The sequence below is a fragment of the Triturus cristatus genome, chromosome 8, assembly GCF_964204655.1.
Source record: "Triturus cristatus chromosome 8, aTriCri1.1, whole genome shotgun sequence".
NCBI classification, from domain to species: Eukaryota; Metazoa; Chordata; class Amphibia; order Caudata; family Salamandridae; genus Triturus; species Triturus cristatus.
The window spans coordinates 752,295,471-752,311,982 of record NC_140591.1 but is presented as its reverse complement, the minus strand read 5'-3'; the positions used below and the strand labels follow the sequence as shown (position 1 = coordinate 752,311,982).

General features: G+C 44.4%; 1 protein-coding gene across 1 annotated transcript in view; it reads left to right on the top strand.

Annotated features, from left to right (window-relative positions):
• The window catches only part of CARS2 (cysteinyl-tRNA synthetase 2, mitochondrial), a 442,315-nt gene that overhangs the window by 248,690 nt on the left and 177,113 nt on the right, over positions 1–16,512 (top strand). The window contains exon 9 of the mRNA XM_085622177.1: positions 10,470–10,537. Coding sequence (XP_085478303.1) covers positions 10,470–10,537 — 68 coding nt within the window. The remainder of the gene's footprint in view (positions 1–10,469; positions 10,538–16,512) is intronic.

Here is a 16,512-nt window from a genome sequence, read left to right as displayed (position 1 = left end):
TCCACTCACAAAGGAAAAATTGAAAGGTAAAAATAATAAAAGGTGAGCTTACTTCCACTCCAGAAGATGGTCCTAAATCTATTGATCAAGCATAGATAAATTTCTTAACTCTGGATATAGCAAGTTTAAGCTCAATTGGGATGTGGAAAATGCTTTTTTTATAGAAAAAAACACACACAGTGGCAAAGTTATATACCACAAAATGGTTGAATAGCCATCTTGGAATATGTAATGAAATATCTGGCAAACAATCCTTGGCAAATAAATTGCAATTTCTGTGGATGTAGGAGAATCTGCAACATCTTCCATCAACCAGAACCATCGTCACCCAACCTAAGTAGCAAAGCCATGGCTACAATTCACAAGCAGTGAAGCAGATATTAGGAGAAACCACATAGCTGACTCAACTGTAGCAATCAGAAAGTGACGTCATAACCCTTTTCACAATGGGCCTGTTTATAATACTGACTTTGTGATAACTTTGACCTTCTTTACAGCAGAGGATAATGTAAACCTAAATTCCTTTAGAATCCGTGAACGTTTTTATTCCACCTCCAAACTCAGGGTGATTACGTCCAGTTATATAAAAAGCATTACACATGTAGGGAAATTGACGTGATACTTTTTCAGTCAAAGTGTAATTTTTAACAAAATAACTTTTCTAATTATCTCATAAAACATTCTGGTAGGTTTCCTATTTTAAGCTATAATATATTATGTAAGGAAATAGTAGTTGGTCAGACATCTGTAGGAAATGAGGTAAACCAGGGATCTCGTGTTCACAGAAAGAGGGTAACCGACAATATAGAGATCCATAAAGATCAATATGTATTATGCCCCCCATCCTTTTGCAGCACTTCCTCTTTGCTTTTCTATAAAAGTTCCAAAAAACTCTGAATCCAACATGACTGAACCCTGCCTTCCTCTGGAAGAGCTCCAGGCAGTCCCTTCGCCATGCCCCTATTTTAATGTTTTCTCCTCCCCTCTCTGAGTCAGGACTAGTTCTTCTTGCTGGCATTGGAGCACTAAAGAGTCTAGAAGTGAATTAATAGGGGCAGAGCTTGTCAGCCCCAATTGGGATCCACAAGTCAAAAGAAGAAATGTTAAGTTTGTTCTGCCCGCTGTCCTGTACACCTCCCTGATGATTAATCTCAGTTAAGTGACCAGTTGTTGGCAGTGAACCGCCTTCCTGGGCCAAGTTATGATTGTCTATTGGCTTTTGGAGTTGTAATGATTGGCAGAGCTGGTTTTAAGCCAAATCTGGCTCTGCCAGCCTAAAATTACATTTGTATAAAATGTTACTTTTCCACTGAAGTTGCCAAAAATCTGAAAACTAAATGTAAAATAACTTTGATTTTCTTTTTTAATATTTTCCCGAGTGCTGTGAAATTATTATTTTAATCACACCTAGATCTCCCTGGAAAATCTAGGTTAAGCCTTCACAGTGAAGATAGGTTTTAGTCCATCATTCATTGTGAGGATGGCGACGATTTCAAAATTATATTGTGACACTTTTTCGTATGTTAGACAATCCGCCATGTTTGCTTGTTGGACACACTTTATGGGTGATATTATTGTATGAACACAGGTTTCCTTACATGACAAAGACACTTTTCCTTGACATATGTTCCGGCAGTGCTTCTAAACTGCAGCCAAGCCAGAGCATAGTGGTGCTCCTGGCAGGCATACATTTTTATCGTGTGTATGGTGGTGTAAATAAATGCTGCAACCCAAAGATATTAAATTTTGAAGCACAACATAGTCAAACTTTACAAAACAATGATCCACCCAAAAGAGCCTTCTATATCAGCATTTTATTGTAGATTGCATCAGTCTAGTTGACGCATATAGAGAGAGGTTTGCCAAGAAGGTTCATTATGTGAGGGTAACTCCAATGAATACAGCAAATAATTAGGGAAGGTATTGCCTGTAAAAATGAGAGAAGAAGAATATAAATACAGCTGAGATCCATGATGAGATAGGAAAATTGGTCTTAGGAAATGTTTCTGTTATGTTACTATTTTACATATAATGTCAGAATTTAGGCACCCAGGGACAGGAGACAGGAGTAGATGATTTTAAGGCATATGTAAGAGAAGTAAAGGTGTAGAAACGTATAAAAGAAGGCTCTCAAATCCTGGAAAGCAAACTTGAGCTTGAGGGTGTGAAGGCTGCTGATCTAACTCTCCCCTCTAAGCAGTCTACTGAAAAGACCCAATCCCATAAGAAGTTTATAAGACTTTTTATACTGTATTGACACCCGGAATTTTCTTATTACTTAGACATGCAAACCTGGCACAATTCCAGACTCTTGGAATCTAACAAACATTGTGGTATTTTTTTGAAGAAGGGCAACATGTAGTTCTTATCTCTTTGATTAATGCTGGCACTAAAATGTGTTCAAAGATATTTGCCTGACAACTAGCTTATGTCATTGGCAAACTGGGTCCATCATGTCAACACCGATTGTACCTGGTTGGGATACCTCATCAGCGCAGGGTAATAAAATAGATATATTGCTTGATAAGACTTACGCATTGGGGAGGGTGATCATGCTGGATGCAGAAAACACCTTGGCTGGGATCTCCACGTAGTATCTATGGTGTGTGATGAGAAGTGTGGGGTTTGTGGAAAGGTTTGCATAGTGCATAGATATATACATTTCCTATAACTAGGATAGTAATCATGGGCAGGCAAACACCCACTTTCAGAATCACCAGAGTAATACGGTATGGGCGCCCTATTCTGCCATTACTATTTGTTCATATCTTGAGTCCCACAGCTGTGGTGATATCTTGATCCTTGATAATGTCTTTTGGTCATGGGCAAACACTGATCATGCATGTGTGCTATTACCTAGGCTGTTTCATGGACTGTGGTCTGCATAGACCGATAGGAGTATTCATAACATTAACCTCTAAGGCTACCACCTTCACCTAGACTTAAGTAGCACAAGCGTGGTGGTGACAGAATACTGTGCTTTTAGTGATCAGTAGAGTGAACAGGTCTGTTTTACCTGTGACACTAGAGTGGGGCCTCCTGGCCCACTCCAGTAAAGTTCCGCTTCTATGTGCTTAACTCAACAGTTGGCCTGCATTTGATTGTGTGCAGTGCAAGGATTTATGTGTGCTTGAGAGGTCATAAAGTGCACAAGAAATAGCATTAGGATTTGCGTATGAGGATGTATGTGTACCTGAGAGATGGTACAGTGCAGGGGAGATAGCAAGAGCGTTTGCATGTGAGTACAAGGATGTGCGTGAGAGATGGTACAGTAACAGAGGAGTGGCGCAAGCCTATGTATGTGCACACTAGGATATCAGTGTTCAGTGTGAAGGTACAACAGAATAAGGCAGTGCGTGGCCACGCTATAATGTATACATGCCTGGGAAGAGGTACAGTAAATTATATTCTGCACTCTTATGAATGCGTATGTGTGTGTTAGTGAAGGACACAATCCACAGAAGACACTGGGTTCCATTTTAGGGACCTAAAGCTTGCTGAAGGAGCAGGGAGAGGCAGAGGTTTCCCTCAGACAGATTTGTGGATTGCTGCTTTTCTGAGAGCTATGTGGGACACACATCTGCGGAAGAGCCAGGCTCTTCTGTGCACTTCAATGGGAGCTCTTTGATTCTGAAAGGTCATCACTGGTGAATGAGTCCCTGACACATCTGAGGAAGGAGATTGGGCTGATAAGAGAATCAAAAAGAGTAGGGTTTGGGCCCTTTGGTAATCTTTTAAAGTAAATATCACTGAGGCTGACATTCATGTGTGAAGCTAGTCACTCCCTTGGCCTGTGTTTGGGACTATCAAGATTGGAGACTGTCTTGCTCGGATAGTGGAAGGGCACAAGAAAGGAGTGGACTCTTCAAAGTGAACAACCTCCCAGAACACAATATACAAATACAGAGACACTAAATCACAAGTGTGTCTGAAAATGGATTACAAAAAGAGGATAGTGCGGCTTCCAAATTGTCAAAATAGAGGTGTGCGTCAGTATGGAGAAGCTCAGCATGAGTTTTGCTGATAGTGACCAAAATTGGGGACTAAAAGTCTGCCAGTCTCTCAAGCTGGGTGAGGGGACATCACCCAGGAGGACAAAGAACATTCGCCCAGAGCCTATAGCATCAGCTTCTGCTTGACCGAAGGCCAGTGGGCTCTGTGAGGTGAAGGAGATCCCTGGGGGGGACTGCCGCACCAATCGGGCTACCAGCCCTTGTGTCAAAATCTGTGACGCACTTGCCAGGAGGTGGCCCCAGTGAAGAATAAGGGTTACCACCCTTAGTGCTGTGTTATGTGAGATACAAGGCCATTGCCTGATGCAACACTGTGACCGGAAGCAGGCTATCACCTGTTCATGCGGCCCGGGATCCAGGTATGCCAAGTGGGGGCAGCTGTGAAGAAAGAAAGCCTTTGCCCTGTACGTGTTGCTGCAACACTTCCTGCATGCCAGGAGGAAGGGACTAATAATGAGGAAGAGGGCTGCTGCCCTGGACCCACGTGCATCTGTGAGAGCAACAACTTTAGTTCCTTTGTCCGGGAGTAATGAAGACCTGCCCCTGGATCCCAGGAAAGACTTACTGCATCAGAGGAGCCTCAACACCACCAGACTGCCGAGGGGCACCTGGGGACTCTGAAACACCACTCTGCAAGAGCGGGTGAGACAGGGGAACTTGCCATGAAGAATGCAAACCAGCTTGGGGACTATGGGATCTTGACAAAGAGTCTCCATAGAAGTTCTGAGACTTGAATGCTTTACCCTGTGCCGTAGCGCATCGGTCAGAGCAAGTTCCCCCATTGTCAGTCTTAGCCACTCTCGCTGGAGTGGCAGTTCATAGTCCCATGCGCACATCTGCAGCCTGGAAGTGAACAGAAGTTGGAATGATGTGGTCAAGGCGGCTATTACCCACGGCGCTCCTCCTGTCATGCGGTAAGTCTCTTTCTGCATCCAGTGGCAGGTCTTGGGTGCCTCAGGATTTCTTGTGTTCTTTTATTTGCGAGTAACAACTTGCTTCTCCTTCATTTTTTGCACCCCTGTTCAGGGTGACAGTCTTCTACTTCACAATGGCGCCCCCTGACATGCAGGGGTCAGATCTGTGTACACAGGGCGACAGCCCATGCCAGGTTGCAGCAGTACCCATGGTGACAGCCCTCTCCTTGATGTTTGGCTGCCCCTGTATGATGATGTCCCTCTCTCTTCACTGCAGCCCCCACCTAGCATACGTGTGTTGTGAGCTGCACAAACAAGGCGACTGTCCTCCCTGGGTTGCGGTGCTGCACACTGCGGTGGCCCTTATCTTGACAATGCGCAGCACTGAAGGCGATAAAACTTGTTGTTCTATGTGGCCTCCACCTAGCAAGAGGACGTGAGAGCCCAATCTGTGTGCCCGATCGGAGCAGCATCCCGACTTTACTGGATCTCAAGATCTGCTCCTGGGGTCCACTCAGCAGGATCTCTACTGGTCCTCGCTCCCTCCAGGGGAACTCCTTCTACTCACAGAGTCCACTGGTCTTGGATCATGCAGAAGCTGGTGCTCCAGTCAACTGTTCCTGGGTGATGTCCCTTAACCAGCATGGGAGACTGGCAGACCCTCAGTCACCAGTCCTGATCACAGCAGGCCAGATCTTGTGCTGAGCTTCTCCACGCTGATGTACAGCTTCCCTTTGACAATTAGGGAGTCTCAAGTTCCCCCTTTTATAATCTGTTTGTAAACATAAATGTGATTTAGTGTGTCTGTCTTTGAGGTTCGTGTTCTGGGGGTTGCCTACTTTTCAGTTCCCTTTCCTCTGTCTTGCTCTACCTCCAGAGAGCAGTCTATCTCCGCAGGAGTGTCTCCAAATCTGATAGCCTCAAACACAGGCCCGGTAAGTACCTAGAGTATCACTACTGGATGACTGCCTCAGTGATACACAAGTCGAAAAGTTACAACGGTCCCAGTCTGGCTCCTGATTCCTTTATCTGCTCCATCTCTTTTCTGCGATGTGTCCATGTGCACGTAAAGCAATTGATATGTTAAAAGGGCATAGATGGTGTTGTCTCCTTGGCCTGAGAGAAGATGCTCTGGTCGCAACCTTCAGAGTTGAATTTAATTTCACCTTGTAGGAAAGTTTTTGCCTGGTATTTGATGTAATTTTGACTGCAGGGTTCCTGTTAACCAGGTCCCCAGTGCCAGTGCTCTTCCCCTAAAACAAAGTAACTGTGCCCTTGTTCCCCAACTGGTAAAACATTTGGCACCCCTGTAAGTCCCTTGTAAATGGTACCACTGGTACCTAGGGCATGGGTACTTTAGAGGGTCCCTAAGGGCTGCAGCATGTATTGTGCCAACCTAAGGGACCCACCACCAAACTCACTCAGACGTCTATTGCAGGCTGTGTGAAATGGTGCTGACAAAAGGGAAACCACGGCATTGCACACAACCTGTGTGCTATGCCCACAGACACTGCATGCAATATATGCAAGTCACCCCTGCAGCAGGCCTTATAGCCCTAAGGCAGGGTGCATTATATTACATGTGAGGACATATCTGCATGAGCAGATATACCCCTGCGCTGCCTAGTTCAATTGGTCGATAGTACAAGTGAGCAGGTAAGCCATCGTAAGTATATGTATTGAGCCCTAGTCATTACCAGTTCCCCAGTTACATGATGGCTTCACTGAAACCTATAGTGTTTGGTATCAAACACCTTGTCTTAATAAATCCATACTGAAGTCAGTAGTGAATGTATTAAAACATGCACCTAGAGGGCACTTTAGAGGTGCCCCCTAAAACCCTTCTAGCCTCTTAGTGTGCTCGTTGACTGGTATCGTCCAGCCTGCAACCACAGACAGGTTTCTGGCCCCCTGCAGGTAAGAGCCAACACTCTCTGAGGCCAGAAACAATGCCTGCTCTGAAGTAAGGTGTTTGCACCTCCTCCACCAGGATGACTAGTGAATTGCCTACCAAGCCCAGGGACTTCAAAGCCCCTGTTACCTTTGAAAAGCAATCCCGGCTTCCCCCCTACCTAGGAGATGCCACCCCTGCTCTGGGACCCATTTGGCACCAGGACAGGCGGGTAATTAGCTATACTAGGAGGCATGGTGCACTACCAGGCCAGTCACACCCCTAAGGCTTGATGTGCCCCACGAAAGAAAAGTTTCAACATTTTGATTTTGGTGAAAATAGAAATTCTGGGACAGGGTTATGCCCACTCCCCACAGGAAGTGATCATATAGGGGGTGTAGTGACCCCAAGGGTAAGTAGCCCGATGACCACTCCACTTAACACCCCTACATTGAGTAGCTATGTGGCCCCCTGTCACTAGGAACTTATATTCAACTGACTGAAGAAAGAAGAGAACAAAGAAGAACTGAAGAAGCAAGAACTGCGGACTGCTGGTGGACTTTGGCGCCAAACCCTGCCTGCCTATCTGCTCCTGTCCCAACAATTGTGACACCCCAACTCGTCCTGCAGCAGTGCAGCCTCCAAAAGCCTCGGAGGGCCTCCAGCACTTCGCCAAGCCATCAGCATCTCCCCTGAAGTTGTGAAGCCACTTGCCTGCAGGCACCGACCGCATTGTCAGGTTCACTGTTCTACTATTCACTGGGTCCACCAGCACAGCAGTTACCCAGGACGAGCTCACCATGCTCCTCTGGGTTAAATCCATCTCCCCACCAAGTAAAAAGACGCCAGGACCAACAAGAGCTGCCCTTCACCGATACCCGGGTTACCGGACCCCTTGCATCAACCAAAGCTTGTTTGAGTCCAATCCGGACTCCAACTCCACAGCGACTGAGCAGCCAACAAGGGGCATCATCACAGAGGCCAGCCCTGAGAGTGGTCCAGCTGTCCTGATTTGTTCCCCTTTGCAGGTCTAACCAAGACCTGTGGGTTTCTTTGATGCATGGGCACCAGCTGACCAAAACCCACTGCACCCGAGCTCCCTGGCCCGGATCCACAACAACCAATAGTGCTCCGCTGCTCCCGCGAGCCCCACGACCCTAGCCCCTGTTGGAAGCTCCCGGACTTGTCCCCAAGTCCCCCTCTGCGGCCTGTTTCTAGGTGGCTCCCCTCCTTGCCTATCGTGTAGCACACAAGGCTACCAACCTGTCCAGCACCTCTGCAGCTAGATGCTCGAGGTCAGGTAAATCTTAACTGCTGGTGATGCTTTGGACCTAGGCCCCTTAGCACCTTAAGTTCTAAAGGGAACCACTGAGAACTGTTTGCAAAGCTTATGCAGAATATGTATTTTTCTCCAAAGTCAAGCATTTAGTCGTAAAAGCACATTTGAGTGAACATTTTACCTTCCTGCTAAAATTGCTATTACGAAAAGTACTTACCCATTAACAGAGTTCTTGGTTTTAAAATAAATAAAAACATACTTGTTATTTTTTTTAATTGGCCTTAAGTTTCTTCTTGAGTGTGTACCTCATTTATTGACTCTGGGTTTTCAATAAATTCGTAACACTACCCTCTGAGAAGCCTAAACTGTTCACCCAAACTACCACAAAAGATAGCATTTCAGAATATTAATTTAAACCCTGTAAACCAATAAGGGTCGCCGGGGCTTTCCACATAGCATACCTTGTTTTGATATACTACATAAAAAGCCAGCTTCCTACAGACCTCAACTTGAGCAAAGGTGTAATCGTCAATCTTGAATTTGCATATTGAAATGTGTTTGCTCTTCCTGACTGATGAGAGGGCCTGGTAGCTTGATAATGACTTGTGTATTTTCTAGGTTATATTTTACAAGACCTGTTAAAACATTCTCAGAGCTGAAGGCGTTTTCAAAATTAATTGATAAGTCCAGATTCAAATCGAAGCTCAAGAAAATTGTTAGTGTGTGGTCTATTGAATTTTCTAACACAGGTTTACGTTTCAGACCATCATATGAGCTAATTAATTTGCTCTGGGAGTTTAGACATTCTTCCAAGTTGTATTATCCTTTCTTTGATTTCGGCAACACGTAAAATATTTCTGCAGCTGACATTTGTTCATATCCCCGATATGGACGAAAAGAAGAGGGGAGGTTGTTGAACATTCCTTAAGGAAAGCATATCTCTAGATTCTCTTGTTGTAGTTTAGAATATGAATTGCTTATATGGATTATTTAAACCCTAATGAAATATATTTAAATCTAAAACCTATTGATCACTTCTTCAAAAGAGTTGTTTAGTGTAGATCTAATTTTATAAGGTTTCTTCCTCTGGTTTCAGCGTAATTTAAAAAATTGATAACGGAAAGTCTGCTCGATTGCGATTTTAAATTAGGATATATTTTCAAAACTGAATTATGGCAGCCCTTAATATCTTTTCGTTTTGGGCCATTTCTAACCTCTAGCCAGACTCTTTCCAAACAAGGTCCTGGTTGTAAGCATCTGGGGCAATTCAGTTCAATGAGAACAGGATTGTGGAGTTTGTAAGTCCAGTAATTGTAGTGGAAAGACTTTAGCAAGATTAATATCCCACTATCAGGCCAACGCTGACCTTTACCCAGTAGCAAAATGTTTTCTCCAAATAATATTTTATCAAACGATTTCTTCCTTAACTTTAAAACATTTCCGCTGGCGGTTCCTTTGGATATAGTCAGTAAGGTCTGGAAGGACGATTTTCTGAGAGTTCATGTTATTTCACCTTCAAAAATAATTATGTGTACTATTCATCTAAATTGCTTGTTACATTTTTTTTCTCTCTTGTAATTTGGATAAAGTACTGAAATTGTACAAACCGCTAATGCATTATAGCTATCTACAAGTGCAGTACTGTAATTAAGTGATAGCCTGGTACACCCCTTCCCCTTCCTCAAGACACGTGATATCCTGGCTGTGGGGGAAGGGACTGAACTATGTCTTGCTCAAAGTAGCTACAATTTGCATGTCAACCCCAGCTGCCTGCATGCCTCCAAGTTCCACCCCTTTCAAGTTCTGAAAGCCTCCCACACCTTAGTACTTTTTTTTCTCCTAAGGAATTGCAGGGCAGTTCATCTGCTGTCAATTTACGAAAGAAGCACTTTGTGACACAATGAGAAAGCTTTGTTTGATGGGGAAAAGGAGGACTTGATACTGGGGAGTTTGATTTTAGAGATATCAACAGTACCCTACATAACCCCACTCAAGCCCATCAATGCCTCTGTGGGGCTCACACAAACAAGTCTATGACTGAAGGGGCTAATGTGAAACCCACTTTTTCTCTCTGTATTTCTTCCTGCTCCTATTTTGAACACCTGCAAATAGTGTTTCTTAATTCATCATAAGCAATTGCACTTTAACACAACTTAATTAAGAAACTCTTTACTATGCATGCCCACAATACTTGTGAACCTGCCTATTAAAGTAAGTTATTTACAATCTACAATGTGTATCTGCGTGCTCTTCGTTTAGTACAGTAACACAATTTTTAGTTCGTATTGCTGAATGTTTTTTAGGTTTTAAAGTATGAAATACATTTGATCAGACTATCAATACTAAATTATCTTTTTTTGCCTTCACTTTAGGTCATTTACATCTTAAAGGGAGTGAAGAGAAAATGTCAAAATCATTAAAAAATTACATCACCATCAAGGTAATCAGCAAATATTCTGATTACCGCCTTTTTAGAATAATAACGTCTTGTCTGTATTTTGCAACTGCACCGCTGCACTTGGGTTGCATGGATCTGTAGTTAATATTTGATAATGCCACCTAACGTATTTCAGAATTCATCGAAAAGTGAGTGGCTTAATCTTTGCTCTCCTGACTTTGTGATTTGCAGGTTGTGCACTACTAAATGTAGCAGAGTCGTAAATCCACTGGGCTGTCTCATTAGCTAAAGTATCTCATTAGCTAAAGTAGTGACATGTCAATATATCAATTAGAGAATTTGTACCCAGGGAGAGGCCAAAAGTGTCGCTAATCCTTAGGGTTCCCAATCAGATCTTCTTCATTTGCCCCATCTGCTCCCAAAAGGCGTTTGGAGTCCAGTACGAACCATGGGAAGCAAGAGAAGTCAGGTCAGCATCACTGGAAAGGGTCCCATAGTGTAAGATATTGTATAATATAGTATTCTGTATTGACCTTACAACGCTAAGGTGGGGCGCTGAAGTGCTTACCAAAATGGATCTAAAATGCAGAAACTCCATCCATTTTTAGATGTGTTCATATGCGTGCATTTGGGCCCATGTGTTGTGTTGCTGCATGTGCATCCACTGTGTAAAAGCCAAATATCCTGGCTTTGTCAGTATTTGTTCTTTCTTGTTTTATCGCAGTGCAACAAGCAATGGTATGTCCTTTAATTTAGTAAATTAAAACTGTATATTTACCTGCTTCCAAATACGATTCTGCTACAAAGCCTCTCAAGGAAAATCACCACTATGCCTTCAATGTAAGCAATTAAAAAAAACAAGCATAGTGCTGCGCACGATGTCACAGGTGTGCGGGGTGTCATTGCTGCCGGAACCCAGGCGCTGCCTCTTGAATGTGTGGGAGCCCACAGATCTCAACCGTCAGGCGCAGGGCTGGGTGACGCTTGGGAACATGACGGCCAAACGTAACATAGCCCAAAAATGGGGAGCGGTGGAGACACCGTTGCTCTCGACATGGAAGGGCGAGATGGACAGGGCTATGTTTGCTGAGCGATCCGTCTTTGTCAGGCGGGGTTGCCCTCGTAAGTGGGCCAGAGTGTGGGGAGCATGGAACAAGTATAGAGGTAACATTTGTGATCCACCACCTCTTTCTGATGAGGACTCCTCTGATTCGGATGGCTAGCGAGGCCGTGGGGGAGGAGGGAGGGGTGGGCGGTATGGGTGATTGTCGGATATCCAATCTGGGCCTATTTGGAATAATTGTGACTGTGCACGGTGATTTTCCAATGTACTGTAAATGCGGCCTGATTCTATTTTTGTTGTTTGTCTTTGTTGCAAAAACAATAAAAACGTGTTTAAAAAAAAAAAAAAAAAACAAGCATTGGAAATGCAATAGGTCTTGCATTTGTTTGAGTTAGAACTATTGGCGTTGTAAATGGCAGTGTCTGTTACCATTGTGTAATGGAGTGTATGTATGTGGGTTGGATTGGAATTGTTAGTTGTGGTATTGTGTGATGTTGAATTGTGTGGTATGGAGTGGATTTATGTGGTGGAATTATGTGGCATGGTGTGCAGTGGAATTATGTGGATAGTAACTATGTGGTATTGAGTGTACTGGAATTATTTGGAGTGGGATTGTGTGTTAAGGAGTGGGATTGTGTGGAATGGTATTTTTTGTTGTAGAGGGGTATGTAGTGGAGTTTAATTATGTGGTGTGCTGTTGAATTTTGTGTCATGATGTGGAATTATGTGCTGTGGTTTTGATGTATGTGGTGTGTTGTAAAATTGGGTTGTTGAATTGAGTTATGTGGTTTGGTGTCAAATTATGTGGTGTGGATTGGAAAGGTGTGGAGTTGAATTGTGTGGCGTGGAACTTTGTGAATAACTTTTCTTTTTTGGTGACAAAAAAAAACAAATAGGTAGGAGCTTAGCTCCAGATCTGTGTCTTTGGGTGTTAAAAAAAAAAAGAAAAGCCATCAAATGGTAAGTAATGGGTGGGTTCCAAGCCCTTTACTGTATACAATACCCCTCACAGCCACAGCGCATGCGCTCGCTGTTAGGCAAGACCAAAAAAAGGGGCGCATAGGCACAAAATGTTCTACATTGGGAACAATACTGGCCAAGAAAAGAATTGCACCTTGTGAAAGTACATGCTTAGACTAACTTAGTTTGCCGTGATGGGCTACTGAATGTGGGAAAAGGTGTGGGAACATCCTGTTCGGTAAACAACGTTTACAACGCATGCAATTTTAATGCGATTCATTGCAACGACACGTTGTTACATCGCATACCATTACAACGCAAGTCGTTACAACGACTTGCTCTAGGGGGCAGAAGGTGTTGGATTTTCAATACAACACCTTCCCTACTGTTGCACACACTGGAGTTGGAATTGTAAATTATACTATTCTAAACACCAGCGCCCCCCCTACAGCAAGTCGTTGTAACGACTTGTGTTGTAATGGCATGCGATGTAACAACGCGTTGTTGTAACGACTTGCGTTATAATGGGGTGCGTTGTAAATGCATGCGTTGTAAAGGAATCAACAAAGTGAAACCTTTGGAGCCAGGTGCAATGTCGAGTGGGACAACGTGACCAATGCCCTAGCTCGCTACAAACTGCCCAGCATATAACCTGAAATCACGCACTACTGTGGGGATTGCTACTATGTATACCGCTGTGGATACTACTTCAGAACACTGTGGAGATGAGTCACTTTGGCTCGAACCTCATTTTGGCTGGCCCCACCTTAATCCTTGTACTGACCGAACACAACATACATAGTGTGTAATCACATTACCAAAAAACCCACAGTTTTCCCCAAAAGTCTAGGATAGAAGGTACAACGGTATACTATCCCATTCCGGCTGTTTGAGTGAATTATTAAAGTACCCCTGCTAAAATAGAAGTGCATAAAAAGTATTGCACGCAACAGAATTTCTGTGGCTTTTCTTTACTAGGAGGCATGGACAGAACCGAAAGCTCAATGGGTTGGAATAACAGAACTGGAACAGGGCTAAAGACTGCGAGGAATACAACAGAACCAGAAAAACCATAGAACAGGAACAAAACTGGAGAGTAGCAAACTGCAAAGAAATCGTACAGTAGCCATAGGTAACGATGGACTGAGCCAGAACTGGAACAGAACCTGATAAGATCAGGACCATGATCTAACACTGCCAGGACTGTCACAGATGCAAGTATGAAAACGCACCCAACAGCACCGGAAGAGAGGTAGGGGTGACATTCGATCTAACAGTACCTGAATCAGTACTGGAACTGAACTGCGGAGAAACAAAGGTAAAACATATACAAGAATAATATAACAAGGCAGGAGTGCCAGAGCTAAATCAGAAATGTAACTGCCTAAATAACTTGACATGCCAAGCTTGTTGCAGGTATTTCTGTGCACCTGCAACTACAAATTCTGGTAGCATGGATCAACGTTTCATCATTCTTCTAGGCATCAAAACTAACACTGAGTGGCCATCCAGTGAATGCAGTGGTTAATTTGTGAAAAAATAAGTGCTGGGGCTCTCGTCAGAAGGCAGTTTGCACCAGCCCATTGCCCCTATAAGAGCCGCCTATAATAGAACTAACTATTAACCATGAAACCCTATAAGTGGGGAGAGGATGTGGCGTAACAGCCTGAGCTGCCGACTTTAGAGCTGGGAAACCAGGTTTGAGTCTTGGCGTCGGCTCAACGTCCTGTGATTCTGGGAAAATCACTTAATCTCCCTGTACCTCCAAAATATGAATGTGTTCTCAACTGGTGCTCGTGGTAAGAGCTCCAATACCTCTGGGTCAAGTTTGTGCTATAAGTGGCGATGTTGACAAATAAGTGCTGGTGCCGTGCACCGCAAACCGCAAGCTCAAATGAAGCACTGAGTGAATGACGTCACAACATCATTCAAACCCCCAGCTGACATCATCAAACAAAGCAACATTTTAGAATGCTTATGTTTGGTGACTGTTATAAATGTAAGACTGTAAGACTGGGTAAAGAGACCTGCTTTTTTCCTACACCGGATGGCCCCTGTAACACCCACTATTCAAGTGCCTAGCCCCGGATCTTCTTACTTTGACACTGAACAGTTGTGACAGAATCGTGCACATTCATCTCCCGTATCCGTAAAACATTTCCAAAATAATAACCAAGCCATGCTCTCCAGCTTCTGTGCTACGCACATTTCCATTTTCAATCCACACAAAGCCTTGAGTGTGCCATTTCCGATGTTGCTTAGTCTTGCACTTCGGCACACCTGTTGCGAAATGCACCAACAACCTGTGCATTCATTCAGTTCCTCCATACCTACTGAGTCCTATATCATACAGGACAGCTTCACTCTATATCAGCTCTTTATCCAACCCAACACTGCATGCTGGAACTTGTAGGCCTAAACCTATAAAGGGGACTCACTGTAGGTGTATAAACTAAACGTTAGAATAAAACGTACTGTTGATTATTTAAACGTGAAAAGTAATTGAAGGTTTCATGTATGCCATGAAACCTCTTGGCAGCTCTGAGGCTCCTGCTGAAATTAATATTTTAGAAGGCAGCAACCGGAAACTGGTCAAAAGGGAGAGAGCACTAGAACCCTGTTACTTAAGATTGACAGGAGAGATGGCAACAAAATGCTGTGTAACGTACTTCACACTGCTAAGTCCCTGAGGGCCCAGGGGGTCCAAGGGTTGGAGGGGGCTCAGCAGACAAGGACAGCAGAAGGGTGAGAGGAGAAATGAGTCTGGAAAGGGGTTTTAAAGGCTAGCTGGGTGCATGAAGGGCTGGGAGAGCGCAGGACTGACAGGCTGCAGGGAAGGGAAGGCAAAGGGCAGAGGTTAGGGGGCACTGAGACTGTAGGGGGGCAGGTAGACCCTGGTGCTACTGGGGTTAGAAGAGCCCCAAGGCTGCAGCAGATTCGGTTAGAAGAGCCCCAAAACTGCTTCGGACTCAGAGCACTACTGAAGCTCTTCAAGAGGAACTACACCCTGGGTGGGATGGATCAGAGGCTGAAAGACGAGTCAGATACTGACCAGAACCGGCAGCCGCAAAGCCTGTGTTCAACTCTGTCCTATGTGTCTGAAGTAGCCGAACACGAAATGGAGACATGGACATAGACAGGGGGCGTTTTTTGTTACCAAATGATAGTGACTTTCCCATTCGAAGATGGCAGTAGGACCAGGCCAGGGGGAAGGTGGCATCGGGTCAGTACACTGTAGGAAGTGGGTAGCCCATGCCCCGCTCTAGCAATTATGGCAATTATGTCACCGGTCGCCCTTCTGACTGCTTCCCCTCCAGCCTGGCAACACAGGCTCTCCTCGCCCCAAACAGTGAACTAAGTCCTGTGCATCTGCCCGCAGCACCAGCACACGCCGGCCATATTGTCTCCTCTGATGTGTCAGCAGTTTCCCTCCTCTGTGGGCGCGGCTCAAAGAAATCAAGCGTCGCTGTGCAGAATGTAGACGCGGCTCAAGTAATCAAGCACAACTGTACAGAAAATATGAAAGGCGCGCCGCCGCCCGAATCCGCCTCCTTGCTTAACAAGTGGGAGGGGGACTGGTCATGTAGAATCATAAGTGTGAATCCAATGTAAAAAGATCACAGCGACTGGTTGTGTTTGAAACCAATGTAAAAGTTGAAATGTTATAATTAAACGCAGCAAAATATGCACACGGAAGTTAGCAAATGAAAGCCTTTGTAGCCCAACATACGCACAGAAGCTCAAAGCGAACATTCCGACCATCAGCGTCTGGTCAGAAAGCCACTAATAAAGTCCGCACACCAACTTAAATAGGCAAAAGTGCAAGAAGACCAGTAATGGGTCAGTGCTCCGTAGGTGTAAATAAAACACCAAAAGGAGCGACAACAAACTGACATTAGCCACATGCACTCACGCTTTTTTAACTACACAGAAACAAACCATTCAACAACGATGGGTGGGACGTAAGCCCATAGAGTAGATACAGCATGTCACG